The 22,438-nt window shown below is 44.7% G+C and overlaps 1 protein-coding gene across 7 annotated transcripts in view; it reads right to left on the bottom strand.

Moving 5' to 3' along the window:
- Positions 1-21,806, bottom strand: part of LOC121870654 (protein odd-skipped-related 2-like) — a 43,983-nt gene extending 22,177 nt beyond the window's left edge. Inside the window, exons 1-2 of one of the 7 annotated variants that reach the window (XM_042372533.1) lie at positions 21,636-21,806; positions 21,585-21,603 (exon numbers count right to left, since the gene is read on the bottom strand). In XM_042372533.1, coding sequence (XP_042228467.1) covers positions 21,585-21,599 — 15 coding nt within the window. In that variant the 5' untranslated portion in view covers positions 21,600-21,603; positions 21,636-21,806. Of the gene's footprint in view, positions 1-521; positions 940-21,584; positions 21,614-21,635 lie in introns of those variants that run through there. The other 6 variants (XM_042372531.1, XM_042372532.1, XM_042372530.1 and 3 more) reach the window with 6 other exon arrangements.
- Between the last annotated feature and the right edge of the window lie 632 nt (positions 21,807-22,438).

Below are 22,438 nucleotides of genomic sequence, written 5' to 3'. Positions count from 1 at the left end.
TGTTTATTGACAGTGATTTGGACAGTTTGCCAATATACAGTACTTGTTACAAGGTATATACAGGTATACATGGACGTGTATACATAGTTGTCATCTAGTACACACACACACACACACACACACACACACACACACACACACACACACACACTGCAACAACACTTAATATACAACACTCGCTACAACAACAACAGTAATAACACTTAATATTTATAAACACTACAACAACAACACTTATGTATGGAACAACTACAATCAAAAGCACGTAATATATATATATACAACACTTTTCACAACACAAACAGCTATTCCGTCACCTCCAACACCCACAACACCCACAACACCCACAACACCCACAACACGATTCAGTAAAACCAACTTAAATTACAACAACCCGGTTATATATAGACAGCTACAACCAGATAACGCTAATTACAACACACACACACAAAACAAACAGTTACAAAGCAAACACATCACAACATAACACACCACAACACAACACAACACAACACACTTACTTTCTTTTGCCTGACCTGTTTCTGGCTCATGGTTTGGAGGAGGGACGTCGGTGCGACAGGTGTGTATGTGTGCGACAGGTGTGGATGTGTGCGACAGGTGTGGATGCTGCGACACAAGAGGTGAGTGCTGGTGGTAAGGTGTGCGGGTCTGCGCTCAACACACTCTGCCGTCTGACCGGCCCACAGCCATCCACCTCCAAGCTGCACTGCCGAGGCGGATGTAGCTCCTCGCTGACTTCATATGGAAATAATTTACGCGATTTACTGCATGCCTGAAGGCTGAGTTTCCTTGTTTCGTGATAAAGCAAACTGGCAGGTGTGATAGTGGGTAACGGCTGTGCTCCCCCACCTGGTGTAAGGAGGGTGAGGGTAGGTGACCACCCATGCACTACCTTTCTGGTCGCCGTCAACACTCCCCACCAGCCGCCATCATCACCACCATCCTCCTGCCTCCTGCACAACTTTTGGCCAATGATACATCTCCTACAAACAAGTTTTAAGTCTCATATTAAAGTCTAATTCTTGTTTTGTTTTGCTTCACCGTCGCCTCCCAACACCTAGTTAACAATTCTGCTTTTCATAGTCTAGCTTTGTGATGTTGTCTTGAATATTGTAGATTTTACTGTTGTTGTTTTATGTGTAGTAACTCTCTATATAAGTATTTACTCCATACTTAGACTGAATACTGAACGAGGTACTCATCTGTAACACCTTACATTCAAGACTCTATCCCTACACACCACACAACACAACATAATACTTTACCCACCTGCAAACACTATTACCCATGAAATACCTATACATACACACACACACAACACCCACACAACACCCACACACCCACACAACACCCACACACCCACACAACACCCGCAACATCCAGCAGGTGATCTGAACTCCTGACTTGCTGAAAAGAAGCAAGACATTACCGGCCTGGCATAAGCGACCTCCTCCATCGTCCACTGATAAGATGACAGAGCAACAAACACAATCATCACAAACACCGCCTTCTTGTCCCACACCCTTCACACCTGTAACAAACACAACAAACACATCAACACTACCTGGTCTCCTTGCCTTCACACAACTACACAGACACACACAAACACACATACAACAAACACATCTCCCCTTCACATACAATAAACATCATCACGCTAATGCTCCTTCCTTAGTTCCCCGTTTCTTCAAGGTGTTGGACGAGGGACAGAGGGGCTGGCTAGTGGATGATGGCTCGTGGCTAGGCGCGTGCACCCCCGATAAGGACACTATCCAAGGGGTGTTTACTGGTCCAACTTTGCTTTAAATAGAAACATGGAAGAGAAGGCTTGGGGAGAACTCAGAGTCAGCATTACATATGATGAAAAAAACCCGGATGTTGAAGATGTTTTTACCATATATAGAAAGAGGAGGAAGGTGCCAGTGTGCAGACAAATACACACACAGACACGTACACATACATACATACATACACACATCAAGAGGAACAATACATGGGGTGTACATTAGCCCATATCAGTCTATGTACACGTAACTTCTCACCCCTGTGTGCGTGTGTGTGTGTGTGTGTGTGTGTGTGTGTGTGTGTGGCTGGCCCATATATGAAGTTATTATCCCCTAAACTCATCACTCACTCTTACTAACCATCATCACTTCACTGTCATCACTAACAAATATTTATGATCAGAGACGAAGATTTAATGAAATTGATCTAACCAACAGAAACAACAAAAGAAAACAAAAGAAAACAAAAAGAAAACAAAAGAAAACAAAAGAACTTCTCGACAACTGGAAATTATTCAGAGACTTGCCACAGAGGAATAGTTAAATGCTGAGTCATCTTTTTTCTTAGGTAAGGTTGGCGGTGGACAGCCACCGTGCCCCTGCCGCCCCCACGACCCCCACGAACCCCCTCACCGCCCCCTCCACACACTCGCCAGCCCCCGTGACACCCCTTTCTGCCCCCCCTGTGGCCCCCAGACCCTCACCTCTTTTTCCCCTCTCGCCCCTCCAAACACAAACACATACACACATATACACAAATCCACCCCATGTGACACCCCTCTTGCCCCTCACGCCCCCCACGACTCTATAACCCCTTCTACCCCATGGCCCCCTGTGACCCCTACCCTTCGCCCCTCCAAACACCCACACACACACCAGCCCCCGTGACACACCTCCTGCACCTCATCACCCCCTTATAACCCTCCTAACCCCCACGCCCCTCAATGCCCCCCTGACCCATGACCCCGCCCCGTGGTGGTGTGGGTTTTCCTTGTATCGTCGTCATGATTGTATTTTTCCTCTTATCTTTTCAGACGACAAATATGGCGGCGCTGAGAGACGCGAGGTGAGGACTGACTCTATACTCTTGACTCGAGTCTTACTGAGTCTATAATACCTAACCTAACCTAACCTAACCTAACCTAACCTAACCTAACCTAACCTAACCTAACCTAACCTAACCTAACCTAACCTAACCTAAAAGCAAAAGTAAACAAACAGTTGAAAAGTAGAAAAGTTGAAGAATTTATTTTGAGTAGGGTATGTATGTATGTATGTATGTATGTATGTATGTATGTATGTATGTATGTATGTATGTATACTTCTATTTTGGTCTAATTAACCTACAATTTCCTTCATTCATTAAATTCATTGATAACTTCATGACTCACCTGTAATAATTCACCAGGTGTATATTTCTTTAATTTCTTTCAATTCCTTTCTCTTGATTTTCCTTGAGTTTAATCTTTCATACATTTTACATTCATTTAAAAAATCATTCATAAATACCTCATTCACCTATACCCACCTCTACACCCACCTCACCTATACCACCCTCTCCACTCACCTACACCCACCTCTACACCCCACTACACCCACCTCTCCATCCACCTCACCTACACCCACGTCTACACCCACCACTACACCCACCTCTCCACCCACCACCTACACCCCACCTCTCCACCCACCTCACCTACACCCACCTCTGCACCCACGTCTACACCCACCTTCACACCTCCTCACCTACACCCACCCACCCACCACTACACCCACCTCTCCACCCACCTCCCCACCTACCCACCCCACCTACACCCACCTCTACACCCACCACTACACCCACCTCTCCACTCACCTCACCTACACCCACGTCTACACCCACCTCCACCCACCTCACCTACACCCCACCTCTACACCCACGTCTACACCCACCTCACCTTGACTAATAAATACTGCATACTTAACTACGTCATTAAATAAAACTCAAGAAACAATATTCGATTCTATGTGTAAATACCGACTGAACTCCACTAGAATTACCACCTTGGAATGATTCAATAGACGAGAGGAAAATATGAATAATAATGATTCAATAGACGAGAAGAAAATATAAATAATAATGATTCAATAGACGAGAGGAAAATATGAATAATAATGATTCAATAGACGAGGAAAATATGAATAATAATGATTCAATAGACGAGAGAAAATATAAATAATAATGATTCAATAGACGAGAGAAATATGAATAATAATGATTCAATAGACGAAAATATGAATAATAATGATTCAATAGACGAGAGGAAATAATAAAATGATTCAATAGACGAGGAAAATATGAATAATAATGATTCAATAGACGAGAAGAAAATATGAATAATAATGATTCAATAGACAGAGGAAAATATGAATAATAATGATTCAATAGACGAGGAAAATATGAATAATAATGATTCAATAGACGAAAGAAAATATGAATAATAATGATTCAATAGACGAGAGGAAAATATGAATAATAATATTCAATAGACGAGAGGAAAATATGAATAATAATGATTCAATAGACGAGAAGAAAATATAAATAATAATGATTCAATAGACGAGAAGAAAATTATCAATAATAAAGGTTTAGAGATGTACCTTCACCTGTCCTTGGAACCACACACAATATTCTCAAGTTTTGTGCAAAAATCAGGAGAAATTATTATAATGGTTTGGTGTGACCCCCGTGAGGAGAGCCCCTAGACCCAGTGAGGAGAGCCCCTAGACCCCTCAGAGCCCCCAAGACCTCATAAGCCTCCCCCAGACCATGAGTCCCCAGAACACCCCACAGCCCCCAACACTCACCACCACCACAACAAATTCATTTTTTTTGTGGCTTAGACAAGAAAAGTATTATCTTATTTCTTCTTCTCTTGCTTTAGCTGAGACAATCATGACCTCTTTCCCTCCTCCTCCACACCCAAGATCATTATTGAATCAAGGTTGTTGTCAGGTGCTCGAGGAATAACTTGAAGTGTTTAGTGTTGAAATGTTTGAGGATAATGTTGTTGAAACTCTTGGGATTTATTAGAGAATATATGAGAGGAATAACCCGAAGATGAACACCACTAACCTAAAAGATGAACACCACTAACCTAACCTAACCTAACCTAACCTAACCTAACCTAACCTAACCTAACCTAACTTAACTTTGAAGTACCACCATAAAATTTGTCATCTTCGTAGTGTCACCTAGGAGAACGTGTCACCTTGGTAGTGTCACCTAGGAGAACGTATCACCTTGGTAGTGTCACCTAGGAGAACGTATCACCTTGGTAGTGTCACCTAGGAGAACGTATTGGTAGTGTCACCAGGGAGAACGTATCACCTGGTAGTGTCACCTAGGAAACGTGTATCACCTTGTAGTGTCACCTAGGAGAACGTGTCACCTTGGTAGTGTCACCTAGAGAACGTATCACCTTGGTAGTGTCACCTAGGAGAACGTATCACCTTGGTAGTGTCACCTAGAGAACGTGTCACCTTGGTAGTGTCACCTTGGTAGTGTCACCTAGAGAACGTGTCACCTTGGTAGTGTCACCCAGGAGAACGTGTCACCTTGGTAGTGTCACCTAGGAGAACGTGTCACCTTGGTAGTGTCACCTAGAGAACGTATGTCACCTTGGTAGTGTCACCTAGGAGAACGTGTCACCTTGGTAGTGTCACCTGGAGAACGTGTCACCTTGGAGTGTCACCTAGGAGAACGTGTCACCTTGGTAGTGTGACCTAGGAGAACGTGTCACCTTGGCAGAGTGACCTGGGAGCATGACACAGCCGAATGTTATCAAATGTTTCCTGGTTTATGGAGAGTCGAGACGTCTTGCAGTTTATTGCAAGATCAACCGAGACCTCCTGTGTCCATAGTGACGATGTTTAGTGCATTGTGACGATGTTTAGTGCATTGTGACGATGTGTAGTGCATTGTGACGATGTGTAGTGCATTGTGACGATGTTTAGTGCATTGTGACGATGTTTAGTGCATTGTGACGTGTAGTGCACTGTGACGATGTAGTGCATTGTGACGATGTGCAGTGCATTGTGACTTTGTGCATAGACAAACGATATGTGAGTGCGACGATATGTAGTGCAGTGACGATGTGTAGTGCATTGTGACGATGTTTAGTGCATTGTGACGATGTGCAATGCATTGTGACGATGTTTAGTGCATGTGACGATGGGTACTGCACGATGTTTAGTGCATTGACGATGTTTAGTGGTGCATTGATGTAGTGCAGACGATGTGCAGTGCATTGTGATGATGTTTAGTGCATTGTGACGATGTTTAGTGCATTGTGACGATGTTTATGCAGACGATGTGCAGTGCATTGTGACGATGTGCAGTGCAGACTTTGTGCAGTACATTAACGATATGTAGTGCATTGTGACGATATGTAGTGCATTGTGACGATGTGTAGTGCATTGTGACGATGTTTAGTGCATTGTGACGATGTTTAGTGCATTGTGACGATGTGCAGTGCATTGTGACTTTGTGCAGTACATTGTGACGATGTTTAGTGCATTGTGACGATGTTTAGTGCATTGTGACGATGTTTAGTGCATTGTGACGATGTTTAGTGCAATGTATATGTGTATGACATTGTGACGATGTTTAGTGCATTGTGACGATGTTTAGTGCATTGTGACGATGCAGTGCATTGTGACTTGTGCAGTACATTGTAACGATGTTTAGTGCATTGTGACGATGTGTAGTGCATTGTGACGATGTTTAGTGCATGTGACGATGTGTAGTGCATTGTGACGATGTTTAGTGCATTGTGACGATGTTTAGTGCACATGTTAGTGCATTGTGACGATGTGTAGTGCATTGTGACTTTGTGTAGTACATTGTGACGATGTTTAGTGCATTGTGACGATGTAGTGCATTATGACGATGTTTAGTGGATTGTGACGATGTTTAGTGCATTGTGACGATGTTTAGTGCATTGTGACGATGTGTAGTGCATTGTGACTTTGTGTTGTACATTGTGACGATGTTTAGTGCATTGTGACGATGTGTAGTGCATTGTGACTTTGTGTAGTACATTGTGACGATGTTTAGTGCATTGTGATGATGTGTAGTGCATTGTGACGATGTTTAGTGCATTGTGATGATGTGTAGTGCATTGTGACGATGTTTAGTGCATTGTGATGATGTGTAGTGCATTGTGACGATGTTTCGTGCATTGTGACGATGTTTAGTGCATTGGGACGATGTTTAGTGCATTGGGACGAGGTAAAGTAATTTGTGTAATTGTTTTCTGAATCACCCTGTATATACATCAATATAAATTAATACATCTATACAAACTATACACACAGGTCCTCATCACTACTTAACACTACAAAAATATACACTGCAATTACTTAACAATTTTAAAAAATACTTGAGCAATTTCTTTACATATATAAGTGTTACTTTTCGTTATGTAAGTGCTTAAGAAATTATGTTAAGTATATTATGTTAATTTATCGTCGTAAAGTAAATGTTTAAATGTATAAGTAACGAGACACTTAATTTGTTGACGTTAAGTAAGAATTTAAGTACAACAGAACCAATGTAAGTGACTTATTACTTAATTTGTCGACGCACACTTAACAGAGAAGGTAGTGGGGATTTTTTTTACTTAGAAACTGATTTACGGCTGAGTTTTATGAGGCAAGATTTGTGAGTTAATGAAGACCTCTCGCTCTCTCTCTCTCTCTCTCTCTCTCTCTCTCTGTCTGTCTGTCTGTTCTTCTGTCTGTCTGTTCCTGTCTGTCTAACTCTGATCTCTCTTTCATTATTTCGCTCTATCTCTAACTTTGTCTGTCTGTCTGTCTGTCTGTCTGTCTGTCTGTTTGTCTGTCTGTCTCTGCTGTTGGTAACGCTAAATAACATCACATAACATCATTAAAAACAATATCTTGGTGACATCAATTGAACCACACTTGATGATAACTTTCAAAACACCAACTTTAAACCTGACGGAAAATAAGTCCTGTTAACATCATGATTACTGATGGTGACAGCGAGAGACATCTTGGTGATTTAGTGGTTCGTGTACTTGGTGCAGTGTGTGTGTGTGTGTATGTTAGCTGCTTGCTGCCGGTGACGTTAATTTGGTGAAGAGGCGGACAATGCATTTATCCTCTCTCTCTCAAAAGGTGTTGGGTGGGGGAGGAGGGGGGGAGTTTTGGGGCTGTGACACAGGACGACTCTGGTGTACGTGTGGCCAGAGAGAGAGAGAGAGAGAGAGAGAGAGAGAGAGAGAGAGAGAGAGAGAGAGAGAGAGAGAGCTGTATGTACCACGTCCTGTCAATTGCGATCAGAGAAAGATATATTATCCAGCACATATATATACAGACATACAGACAGATAGACAGACAGAGAGAGCTATCGCTGTCTGTCTGTCTCTCTGTAACGATATGTTGTGGCTTGTTCAATATCTTTCAATAGCTATCACACTTGTTGCAATATATTACAAGAGTTAGCAATAAAATATCCCTTTACAGTCACCAATCTCACCAAGCAAACGAATAATTGTAGTCACTACAGACCCCTTAGATCACCACAGTCCCCTTGTTGACCACAGTCCCTTTAGATCACCACAGACCCCTTAGATCACCACAGTCCCTAGATCACAGTCCCCTTAGATCACCACACCCCTTAGATCACCACAAGCCTCTTAGATCACCACAGACCCCTTAGATCACCACAGTCCCTTAGATCACCACAGTCCTCTAGATCACCACAGTCCCCTTTAGATCACCACAGTCCCTTAGATCACCAGACCCCTTAGATCACCACAGACCCCTTAGATCACCACAGTCCCCTAGATCACCACAGACCCCTTTAGATCACCACAGACCCCTTAGATCACCACAGTCCCCTTAGATCACCACAGTCCCTTAGATCACCACAGTCCCTTAGATCACCACAGTCCCCTTAGATCACCCTCCAAAACAGATGCAGTCAACAATCAGTCTGTCAGTTAACCAGTCCAACACCTGTGATGACCCAGACAGGTGTTGGACTGTAGTGCCTTGTGACAGGTGTTATGGTGAGCTGTGAGGCAGAGTAAGGGAGAGTAAGGGAGAGTGAGAGTAAGGAGAGAGGGAGAGTAAGGGAGAGTAAGGAGAGGAGGGAGAGTAAGGGAGAGTGAGGAGAGTAAGGAGAGTAAGGAGAGTAAGGGAGAGTAAGGGAGAGTGAGGGAGAGTAAGGAGAGTGAGGGAGAGTAAGGGAGAGTAAGGGAGAGAGTGAAGGAGAGGAGGGAGAGTGAGGGAGGGAGTAGGAGAGGAGGGAGAGGAGAGCCAATACAGGAGAGCGGAGAGCCATGAGTCACAGAGCCAATTAGGTAAAGAAGACGAGAAGATGCGTGTGTGTGTGTGTGTGTGTGTGTGTGTGTGTGTGTGTGTGTGTGTGTGTGTGTGTGTGTGTGTGTGTGTGTGTGTGTGTGTGTGTGTCACTTTCTTCACCTCCCTATCTCCTCTCTTCCCCTTTCTCTCTCGTTTCATCCTCCTCTCTATCTTCACTTTCTCACCCTTCTGCCCCTTACTCTCTCATCCCAATTCCTCACTCCTTCCCCCTCTCTCTCTCTCTCTCTCTCTCTCACCCTCCCTCTTCACTCTCCCCTCTCTCTCTCTCTCTCTCTCTCTCTCTCTCTCTTCACCCTCCCCCTCTCTCTCTCTCTCTCTCTCTCTCTCCCTTCACCCTCCTCTCTTCTCTCTCTCCTCTCTCCCTCTCTCTCTTCTCTCTCCCTCCACACCTTCACCAGGTACAATAAGTGCGGCCGTCTCAGCTACAACATCCAGATAAAACAATAACATCATCCTATTGTTCTATAGTTCCGGGTTAACCATGAGAGAATGACGAGACTTCCCATGGAATTCCTGAAGAAGTTCCTGAAGGTGAAGACTAAGAGGAAGTTACACCACAGGATATGTCACAAGACTGAGGGAGGGTGGTGGGCGGTGGGTGGTGGGCGGTGGGCGGGAAATACTTAAAGACGGGGTCAGACAGGGTCACGGGGAGGCTTGAGAAAGTTCTGGGGAATGGCAGACGGGGAGTAGCAGACGGGGGAGTGGCAGACGGGGAGTAGCAGACGGGGAGTGGCGACGGAGTCTCCAAACGGGGAGTGGCAGATAGGGAGTAGCAGACGGGGAGTGGCAGACGGGGAGTCTCAAACGGGGAGTGGCAGATGGGGAGTGGCAGATGGGACGTGGCTGCCGGGGGAGTGGCAGCTGGGAGTGGCAGACGGGGAGTGGCAGACGGGGAGACAACGGGGGAGGGCAGATGGGGAGTAGCAGACGGGGAGTGGCAGATGGAAGAGTGGCAGACGGGGACGTGGCTGCCGGAGGAGTGGCAGCTGGGGAGTGGCAGCCGGGGAGTGGCAGACGGGGAGTCTCAAACGGGAGTGGCAGATGGGGAGTAGCAGGCGGGGGAGTGGCAGACGGGAGTGGCAGACGGGGCGTGGGTGCCAGGAGTGGCAGACGGGGAATGGCAGATGGGGAGGCAGACGGGGAGTGGCAGACGGGGGAGGGCAGCCGAGGGAGTGGCAGCTGGGGAGTGGCAGCTGGGGAGTGGCAGCCGGGGACTGGCAGACAGGGAGGCAGACGGGAATGGGGAAGGCCTGGCAAGACGCAGTTATATCCGTGAGTCCTTGAGGATGCTCAGGGCAAAGGGGAGGCGAGGAGGAAGGGCCCTGAGAGATCTGTGGGATGAGGAAGAAAGAGTTAAGGGCTCTGAGAAAAACCTGATAAGGGGCAGAGAGAGCCAAGGGGCTGTAGAGAGGGGCAGACAGGGTCACGGGGCCCTAGAGAAGTCCTGGAGAGGAGCAGGCAGGATGGGCTGGCCCTTGATGGTGCGGGTGGGAGGGTGGGCGGCTGTGGGCGGTGCTGGGTGGCGGGTGAGACGTCAGCACGCATTATGCTAATACATTGAGCACTCCGTCGACCCTTACTAACATATGGCATGGTAATGTTCCTCTCTCCTCGTGCCTCTCCCACCTACACCCGCCTACACCCATCTACATCCAGCAAGTATATTCCTACACCCATCTACACCCTGAAAGTACACCCACACCACAATACACCCAGCAGGTACACTTCACCACCCTCATACACCGTCATACACCCAGCAGGTACACTTCTACACCCTCATACACCGTCATACACCCAGCAGGTACACTTCACCACCTCAAACACCGCCATACACCCAGCAGGTACGCTTGCACCCGCCTACACCCACCTACACCCACTTACACCCTCCTCTACCCGCCTACCCCAATAAAAGTAATAATTAAAACACTCATAATACGAACATACCAAAATATAAATAATAGTAAAAATTATAATAAGGAAAAATAACAAAATAAAATAAAATAAAATACAAGAAAAATAAAAATACTAATAAAAAAAAATTATTTAGTTTATAGAAAAAAAATAACTAAAATAAATAAAATTAAAATAAAATAGAGAAAAAATACAACTATTTAATACAATACAAAATAAAATAAAATACCCAACGTTCGCTCACTTGTATTATTATTGTAGTATTTTATTAGTAGTAGTGTAGTTCCTATTGTAGTTAATGTATTATTGTTGTATTCTTGTCTATTGTATATCTGTTGTATTAACATTATTGGTGTATTGTCATTATTGTATTATTATCATTGTATATTTTTGAATTATTTGTTAATCTGTATATAATTTCTGGCTATAATTCATATATAATTACCAGACATAATTTCCTATAACAGATTATAGTTGTTACATGGAATAAAAATTAATTATATAATTGTTTTATTAAAGGAACAGTAGCGTCATGTTCCGTGCGACTTAATCAGCGCTATGTTACGTAGTGTGTGTGTGTGTGTGTGTGTGTGTGTGTGTAGAGGTGAATGTTATATACAATTTGTCAGACGATTATTCTAAAACTTTATAATATTAACATTTAACAAAACCTGCAACATTTACACTCTCCAAAGTTGCAATATTTAAAACATTTGCAACATTGAAAAATCTCTTGAAAGTTGCAACCAAACCACAAACATCTTGAGTCAGATTATAATTCATGTTTATAATGGCGAGAAAAACACTTAAGGAAATTATTAGTTGACGAAGAAATTTGATTTATTTACGAACATTAAATTTTTCTTGGAAATTTCTGGAAAAATTTTGTGAAATAATTTATTCTCTTGTGTTGTATTTTATGTTGAATTTGTTTTTGTCTTCGCTGTATTTTTATTTAATTTATTTATATATTTTGTTTTGTTTAAATTTTAAGATTTTTTATAATTTTTTCAATTATTTTGTATTTTTATTCTAATTATTTTTATTTTCAGTTAATATTTGTTTAATTATGGTAAATAATTTATTTTAGTGTATGTATATATGTATGTATGTATGTATGTATGTATGTATGTATGTATGTATGTATGTATGTATGTATGTATGTATGTATGTATGTATATGTATGTATGTATGTATGTATATGATCATCATTTTCTTATTTTTCTATTTTATTTTACTCACAATTTTTTTTATTAATATTGTTTTAATTTATTTTTTTATGTTTATTTTTTACGATATTATTTCTCTTCCCGATGAAACTGTTAGTAACCCGATAACATGTGCCTTCCCGATAATAAACATCTTCCCGATAACAAGCATCATCCCGATAAGACATCTTCCCGATATAGGAAACTTCCCGATACAGGCCGGTTCCCTTTCATATTTACCGCACCGATTGACCCTTACCATTCCGATAATCCACTTTTCCGATAACACACTTCCCGATAAACAAGCATCTTTCCGATAAATAACAGGCTTATCTTTTTAATAACACCAACCTTCTCGATAACACCCAGTTTCCCGATAACGTCTCCCTTTCCGATAACATCCATGATTTGGTGGACACACACACACAGTACATGTACACACAAACGCACATATAAAAACAGACACATGTTCACACTCCTTAATTTACACTAAAGGTAACTTAATTTACATATATGATAGATATCTTTATTTACACATAAGATAACTTTATTAACAGCTGTGTTTACAATCTGTCACCAACATCAAGTCGCCAAGTTTAGCAGCTGTTGGGATCCCTTCAACAACTTTTATTTGGATCGATTTAAGTGAACTTGAGTGAGTTTGAGCGAGCCCTTAGGATAATGTGAGTTAATTTAAGTGAACTTGAGTGAGTTTGAGCGAGCCCTTAGGATAATGTGAGTTAATTTAAGTGAACTTGAGTGAGTTTGAGCGAGCCCTTAGGATAATGTGAGTTAATTTAAGTGAACTTGAGTGAGTTTGAGCGAGCCCTTAGGATAATGTGAGTTAATTTAAGTGAACTTGAGTGAGTTTGAGCGAGCCCTTAGGATAATGTGAGTTAATTTAAGTGAGTTTTGGAGATAAATAATTAATGTTGAGGGATTTGTAGGATAATTTTTATGAATTTTAGCGACTTTGGGATTAATTTTAGCGAAATTTGCGACGTTATAAAATTTAAGCGAATATTTGCTTAATGTTAACGAACTTTACGTTTATTAGGGAAGATATTACTGAATAAAAGTAATTTTTTAAATGTTTTTAGCAAATGTTATCGATTCTCAGTTTATTTTAGCGAGTTTAAGTGACTACCCAGCGACTCTTGAAGGTGGTGACAGTGATCGTCGCCCTGGTTACAAGTTATCGTATCGTAAATTGTAAAAATCCCAAGAAATCATTTGTCTTTCTCCCAGCCAATCACAGCTCAAGGGGTCTCCAAGCAGCCAGTCACGATTCACTGTGATATTCCATCAACCAATGACAGAGCCGCGTGGGTTCCCTGCGTGACTGCCCTGCGTTGAGAAGTCATGAATTTATAATCCAAACAGTTCATGACCAAACTTGATGCATCAACCAATGAGAGACAAGACTTCATGACCAGACCAGATGTATCAACCAATGAGAGACGAGACTTCATGACCAGACCTGATGTATCAACCAATGAGAGACGAGATACGTGATACTTGACGCAAAACAAAAAACACACAAGAAAATGATGCAAAACAACAAAAACAAGAAAATGACGCAAACAACAAAAACAAGAAATTGACGCAAAACAAAGAAAAGGGCTAAAACTTGACGCAAAAGAGAAAAAAAAAACAATACGCAAAGATGCAAAGTCCAAACGAAAAGCTATACTCTCTTGACCATCATACTTGATAAATGAGATTGTAACACGGAAATAGCGAGTACCACATGGGTCTGACTGGCTGGCTGGCTAACTGGTTGACTGACTGGCTAACTGACTGACTGAATAACTGGGAGACTGACTGGCTAACTGGCTGGCTGGCTGGCTCGCGTGTGTAATGGCTATGGTCCGTGAAAATAGCGGCTAATACAACTTATGATTTATATAATGTAAATGGCCAGTAAACTGACTCGTACATTAAAAGGTGATTTACAGTGACACAAATGCGCCATTAAAATACAGTGAATGTGAGGGATGATGGCGCGCTCTGATAGGCTGAAGGTTGTGTTGACATCAGCTAGAAACGTTGGTGCTGCGCTCTGATAGGCTGAAGACTGTGTTGACATCAGCTAGAAACGTTGGTGCTGCGCTCTGATAGGCTGAAGACTGTGTTGACATCAGCTAGAAACGTTGGTGCTGCGCTCTGATAGGCTGAAGACTGTGTTGACATCAGCTAGAAACGTTGGTGCTGCGCTCTGATAGGCTGAAGGCAGTGTTGACATCAGCTAGAAACGTTGATATATAATATGGTCGCTTTATTAGAGGAAATAAACACGTTATTACACCATATAAACGTTTAATTAAAAGTATAAACATCGCATCGTCATAATAAAACGTTTTACTATTACATTAAAAACGTCCATATGAATGCAAACGTTTTATATCAAAGGCAAAGATGTTGATAAGCGGTATAAACGTTCATGTGTGACCTAAACTCATCAAAACTTAATCAAATCCGTTTAATTCTTTAAGCTAAACACAGAGACATTAAAAGCTTCTAATACCATATATTTTATTCTATATCAATCTAATTCTATATATCTATATCTTTCTAATAATATATCATCTGGTTGTCTGTCTGTCTGTCTGTCTGTCTGTCTGTCTGTCTGTCTGTCTGTCTGTCTGTCTGTCTGTTACTATTATTTATCAGTTTATGTAATTATATGAATAAATGAATATATAAATAGATAGATATATAGATAAATGATATAATAAACAATAAAGAAGGATATATCTTGTTGTATAGAAGATTACCTCTCACTTGTCTTCTCCTCCTCCTCCCTCCTCCTACCCCTGTCTCTCACCCCTTCTCTTCCTACCCTCGTCCCTCCACCTCCTCGTCCTCCTATTCTTGTGTCCACCTCCTCCTCCTCCTCCTCCTCACCTTGTCTCCACCTTCACCTCCTCCACCCCCTCCTACCCCCTAACCAACATTCCTACATTGCTCTCCTCTCTGCAATCAAGTGTACAGGCGTGGGCGTCCGAGCTGGCAATCCATATCAATTTGTGGGCGTAGTATCTCACCTAGGCCCGCCCACCCTCCCTGGAGGTCGACCTCGACTTCCTTACACGTCTTGAAGGGTTAAGGTCTCTCTCTCTCTCGCTTGGAATGTTTTCACCTTTTTGGACATAGTGGAGACCAGCCCAGCTCACCGAATTCTTAACCCTTTGAGGACGATTAAGGGCGAGGGTTTAGGTTTAATAACCCTTTGAGGACGATTAAGGGCGAGAATTTAAGTTTAATAACCCTTTGAGGACGATTAAGGGCGAGGGTTTAGGTTTAATAACCCTTTGAGGACGATTAAGGGCGAGGGTTTAAGTTTAATAACCCTTTGAGGACGATTAAGGGCGAGGGTTTAAGTTTAATAACCCTTTGAGGACGATTAAGGACAAGGGATCAGTTTGCTAGTTGAAGGTGCTAGTTCGGGCCATATGGGCCATATGGTCGGCTGGGCCATGGCCGAAATTTAGGATGTATGGAGAGAACGAGACGTAACCCTTAATATAATTATACTGGTCAATGTTAACCATCAATACTACACACCATACACCACCATACACCACCATACACCACCATACACCATACACCACGATACATCACCATACACCACCATACACCACCATACATCACCATACACCACGATACATCACCATACACCACCATACACCACCATACATCACCATACACCATTCACCACCACCACCACTCGTGTCTACGGGAAGGTAGGGTTGAAGTCTGGCTACTCTCTCTCTCTCTCATACACCCCGTTTATTCTCTCTCTTTAAGCCTTGTTTATCCACACTATTTATTCTTCCCATTATTCCTCCTCTAGTTATTTACATTTCTCTATCTAATTTACATACATTATCAGGTACAGCGGAAAGGTTGTCGACAAGGTAAATTGTTTGGCTAAATTTTAACAACAATATGATTTTTTCTCCAGTTTTTGGGATCGTAAAGATGATTTTCATTTTGCAACGATAAGTAATTTTTCCAGAGTGTTTAATAAGTAAGTATTGTTAAATGTTAAAATTATTGTTGTTTATTCATTCAAAGTGAAAATTGCTGTAGTTTTTTGTTAAAAGATTAAATTTATGTGTATTAGTAATTTAAAGGTTAATTATTTCTGTATATTATTCATTAAAAAGTTAAATTTAAATATAATTTTCTTTTAAAGTTCAAATTTATGTATAATATTCGATTAAAAGTTCAAACTCTTGTATAGTTTCATTTAAAACTTCAAATTTTTCTTCCCATTATTCATAAAAATTCACAAACTTCAATATTTACTTCAATAATAAAATTAATTCAGGATAACCACAACATTTACCCTAAAAGAACGAACATAAACAAAATCCGGGCGGAGAAAATCCTAAAAGCATGAAGGTGAAGACATAAACAACAACACGAAAACCCACAACAGTTGTAAGTTAAAATTTTACTTAAAGTGACTGTCAGAATATTATTTATAAAGCTGTTTTATCTAATCTTATCTTATCTAGTGGAGAGGCGGTGCTGCATATGAGTCGTGTGCGTGTGTGTGTTGCTCATTAACGTGGCCAGGTAAGCGGCTCTGTCTGTTAGTGAGGTAAGGTTCTTTCTCCCTCACCTCAGTACCTCACCTCACCAGCTTAAACACGAGAAGTAAATTATTCTATGTTAAGTGTTTTCAGTATCTAATGAACCCAAGTTATTATTATACATACATACATACATACATACATACATACATACATACATATTTATCACGAGACTGTACTATGACTGCAGGTAGACTGGGTGGGACTGGGCGGGACTAGACGGGGTTGGGCGGGGTAACTCACAGTTAAATATTGGGTGTGGTCAATTGAAAACACGATCTTCCCTGGTTACATCACCACCCACCCACCCACCCACCCACCCACTCCTTGTTCCGTGTACCATCCCACCCATTTACCCCCAGTGTCTTTCCACTTCCACCCCCCACACACACACACACACTGCGCGCGCCACATCAACGTTAAGTAGCGGTATCATTTAGAGCGACACGTGCTAGTGAACACCTGTACCTGAGATCAATCATTACGGCGACACACCTGAGAGTGAACCACACACACACACACACACACACACACACACACACACATATAATATGGAGGAGGTTTATAGTAATTTAATGGACAATTTCTGCAATTGAGGTAATCTTTCCTCACTTTTCACCCCTTTCACACCCTCATCTATCCCTTCACCCCCCTTACACACCCCTTCACCCCTACACACACCCCTCACCCTCCACACACCCTTCACCCTCACACACACCCCCTTCACCCCTTACACACACACCCTTTCACCCTCCACACACCCCTTCACCCTCACACCCTTCACCCCTTACACACACCCCTTCACCCTCCACACCCCTTCACCCTCACACACACCCCTTCACCCCCTTTACACACACACCCTTTCATCCCACCCCTTCACCCTCCAACACCCCTTCACCCCTTACACACCCCTTCACCTCCACACGCCCCTTTACCTCCACATACCCTTCACCCTCACACACCCCTCTTCACCCCCACACCCCTTCACCCCTTACACACACCCCTTCACCTCCACACACCCCTTCACCCCCCACACCCTTCACCCTCCACACACCCCCTTCACCCCTTACACCCTCTTCACCCTCCACACCCTTCACCCCTTACACACCCCCTTCACCCTCCACAACCCCTTTCACTTCACACACACCCCTTCACCTCCACACACCTTCACCTCCACACCCTCACCACCTTCACCTCCACACACCCCTTCACCCTCCACACACCCTTCACCCTCCACACCTCCACACACCCCTCACCCCCTACACACCCCTCACCTCCACACACCCCTTCACCCTCCAACCCCTTCACCCTCCACACACCCCTTCACCTCCACACACCTTCCCCTACACACACCCTTCACCCACACACCCCTTCACCCTCACCTCTCTCACCCCTCTAGTTCACTCAGAGTCACAGGAGGTGTACCGACAATAATCGTCGCTAATAACCCAGTGTACACAAGTAAGCACTACAATTACTGTCATTTATCCTGTGGGTGTCATGCCCTGTCACGGCTGACCCTTTGGCATGAACCGACGCTATAATCATGACAAAGCGACTAGAGGGCAGCGATTGGTATATCCCCACCTCACCTCACCCACCACACATCTACCCACTCTGGCCTACCCACCAGGCCTACCCACCCAGGCCTACCACGACACCGTCCCCGGCCTACCTACCCTATTTTATTGGGTGGGGGGTATTTGAGGGTGTTCTTTTAGGGGTGTACTGGTGGGTGGTGGTGGATATGGGTGGTGGTAATGGTGGCAAGTGGGTGGTGGTAATGGTGGTGAGTGGGTGGGCGGTTGTTGTGGTAGTGAATATGGGTGTGATACTTGGTAGTGGGTGGGTAGTGGGTGGGTAGTGGGTGGGTAGTGGGTGGATGAGTGTAAGGTGTACGAGGATAACACGTCATAGCCCCTTGAATGAAAGAACATCGTACTCAAAGGGTTAAATATTAAATCTGGTTTACATATCAAATTTGTGTACGTGTGTGTGTGTGTGTGTGTGTGTGTGTGTGTGTGTGTGTGTGTGTGTGTGCGGGTAACACTATAGTATATGATTGTTATTATACCAAACTACAGTACCTATATTCTGTCTGTCTGTCTGTCTGTTTGTCTGTCTGTCTGTCTGTCTGTCTGTCTGTCTCCTCCCAAACACCTGCACTAAATGATCTCTTAACTCAAATTACGCAGCTCACATTCACTAATTTACTCATTTTGACGGTAAATGAACCTACCTCCCTCCCCTTCACATCTGTCGCAGCTGTGTGGAGGGGCAGAGAGGGAGGAAACACGTGAACTTCAGCAACACCTGTTTAGTTTATCACAGGTGTTCACTTCATGTTAGAGCCACCGCCACCACACGTCAGTTATTATGGTAATCTCAGTAGCGAACGGAAAAAGAGGCATTTAAAGTTAATTAGCGTTCTCATACACCTGGGTAAAATTTATCTTAACATACCAAAATTCGTTAAAAAATAAAATAAATAATATTTTTTATTTGTCGTGTATATATGTACTGTATGTTGAGGGCGATAACTCACCAGGGTGCAGTATGCAATATTGCAATGGGTACTGAGGCAAGGGTGGTTTATGGTCCACGGGAGAAAGATGCACAAGGTTGATACCGTTCATGATTTGTTCCTGTGTGTGTGTGTGTGTGTGTGTGTGTGTGTGTGTGTGTGTGTGTGTGTGTGTGTGTGTGTGTGTGTGTAGACTGTCTTCCACACCCACACCCCCAAGACTACACACATTCTTACAATGTCATTATTCACCCCAAAACTCCCCTGACTCCTTCACTGTCGTATCCACCCACTTCTGTCCTCTACCCATGCTCTGTACCCACCTCTATCCCTGCCCATATACAGTCCCCACCACCCATGCCCCACACCCACTCCCCGTATTTACCCACCTCTTACTACTGCCACATACCCACACCACCTCCACCCATACCCACTACCCACCATCATACCCCGAGTCTGTCTGGGCGAGGGTAAGGGAAAAGTGGATTCTGCGCCGCGCGTGGTGGTAGGATGCGCCGCTGTACTGGGCCGGCGCTGCTCAGAGAAACTGCGCACTGATTCACCTTAATCTATGGGAAGGATAGTGTGTGTGTGTGTGTGTGTGTGTGTGTGTGTGTGTGTGTGTGTGTGTGTGTGTGTGTGTGTGTGTGTGTGGTGTGTGTGTTGTGAGTGTGTGTGGTGAGGTGTGTGTGTGTGTGTGTGTGTGTGTGTGTGTGTGTGTGGTAGCCACACACACACACACACACAATATACTTCTCCTCAAAGCTTTCTAACACAACTGAGTTAAGAATCACGACCCAGTTTTCTTTTCTCACTTAACGAGGCAATGAAATGGTGGTTAATGGCCATGGCCTTGTGAAGGTGAGAGAGAGAGAGACTTTAGTATGACCGCTTGAACACAGAACAGCTCTCTCTCTCTCTCTCTCTTTTTCTATTTTCGTGTGTGTGTGTGTGTGTGTGTGTGTGTGTGTGTGTGTGTGTGTGTGTGTGAGTGTGTGTGTGTGTGTGTGTGTGTGTGAGTGTGTGTGTGTGTGTGTGTGTGTGTGTGTGTGTGTGTGTGTGTGTGTGTGTGTGTGTGTGTGTGTGTGTGGTGTGTGTGTGTGTGTGTGTGTGTGTGTGTGTGTTGGATCTATATTTGTGTTTAGTAATGTGGCGGGCAGTAACAGCGTCACACCTTGAGGACAGTAACAGTCACACCTTGAGGACAGTAACAGCGTCACACCTTGAGGACAGTAACAGCGTCACACCTGAGGACAGTACAGCGTCACACCTTGAGGACAGCAACAGCGTCACACCTGAGACAGTAACAGCGTCACACCTTGAGGACAGTAACAGCGTCACACCTTGAGGACAGTAACAGCGTCACACCTTGAGGACAGTAACAGCGTCACACCTGAGGACAGTAACAGCGTCACACCTTGAGGATAGTAACAGCGTCACACCTTGAGAACAGTAACAGCGTCACACCTTGAGGACAGTAACAGCGTCACACCTTGAGGACAGTAACAGCGTCACACCTTGAGGACAGTAACAGCGTCACACTAACAATTATTGTAAGTGGGGCGGGAGTGGAGGTGATGTGGTCATGGCGGGGTGGAGGTGTTGTGGGCGGCACGTGGCGAGGGTGAAGGTGTTGTGGGCGGCACGTGGCGGGGGTGGAGGTGTTGTGGGCGGCACGTGGCGAGGGTGAAGGGTTGGGCGGCACGGCCAGGGTGAAGGTGTTGTGGGCGGCACGTGGCGGGGTGGAGGTGTTGTGGGCGGCACGGCGAGGGTGAAGGTGTTGTGGGCGGCACGTGGCGAGGGTGAAGGTGGTGGGCGGCACGTGGCCAGGGTGAAGGTGTTGTGGGCGGCACGTGGCGGGGTGGAGGTGTTGTGGGCGGCACGTTGCGAGGGTGAACGTTGTGGGCGGCACGTGGCGGGGGTGGAGGTGTTGTGGGCGGCACGTGGCGGGGGCGGATGTGTTGTGGCGGGGGTGGAGATGTTGTGGCGGCACGTGGCGGGGTGGGGGTATGGGCGGACGTGGCGGGGGTGGTGGTGGCAGTGGTAGGGTGGCCGGGGCTGGGTGGCGGGGCGGGCGGCATGGCTACCAGTCTTCACGCGTAACACAGCAGCAGTTAGTGTGGGCGGCTGGACCTACCTGCACGTTGCCCATGGCGGTGGCGGCTGGACCTACCTGCACGTTGCCCATGTGGCGGCTGCGGCAACGTGTTATAACCTCGACGAAGACACAAACGATCCTGCGGCAGACAGCGGAGGTGGCAGACACAGTAGCGGCAGACAGAGTGGAGGACGAGGGTGGCGAGGGTGAGCGGACGGCCACAAGGCAAGAAGTGTGGTGGAGACGAGGTGCTGTTGGACTGTAAGGGGCAGAGGGCCTCTCTCTCCCACGGTACCTTTACCTCCCCCACCGACCCTTAACTCCCTCCCTTCCTCCCTTCATAGTCCTTCTTCCTTCCCTCCCCAACCCTCCCTGGTTTCTCTCTTCTCCCTCCTCCTAACCAGGCCCCGCCCCCGCGACCTCTGACCCCTGTAGGCTCTTCGCCACCCCTCCACCAGGCCTGCGGGCTCTACGCTCACCCTGGCACGAGAAATACCCACCACGCCACCACCACCACCATGCACGCCTCTCCTACATACCACACGCCCAGCACACGCCCAGCACACGCCCAGCACACGCCCTCACATGATATAAGACACACACACGTCGCACGATGCATAACCCAAACCATTTAACAGTCGAACGTCAAATTTTCCCCCAGAAATCTTGAAACAATAACAACCCAAAACACATTTAGTCAGAGTAAAGTCTTAACACAATCAAGACGCCATTTTATAAGGAATATTTGAAGTCAGAAGAAAAGAGAATCTGGCACGAGTAAATTTCATGTCAAATCTTAGGCCTATTATGTCTCTGGGGGTAAGTGGTGAGGGGAGAGCCAGGAGAAGGGGCGGTAGAGGTAAGTAGGTAAAAGGGGGGGAGAAGACATGTGG

This window comes from Homarus americanus, unplaced genomic scaffold, assembly GCF_018991925.1.
Source record: "Homarus americanus isolate GMGI-L3 unplaced genomic scaffold, GMGI_Hamer_2.0 scaffold56333, whole genome shotgun sequence".
Classification (NCBI taxonomy): Eukaryota; Metazoa; Arthropoda; class Malacostraca; order Decapoda; family Nephropidae; genus Homarus; species Homarus americanus.
This window is presented reverse-complemented; position numbering and strand designations above follow the sequence as displayed.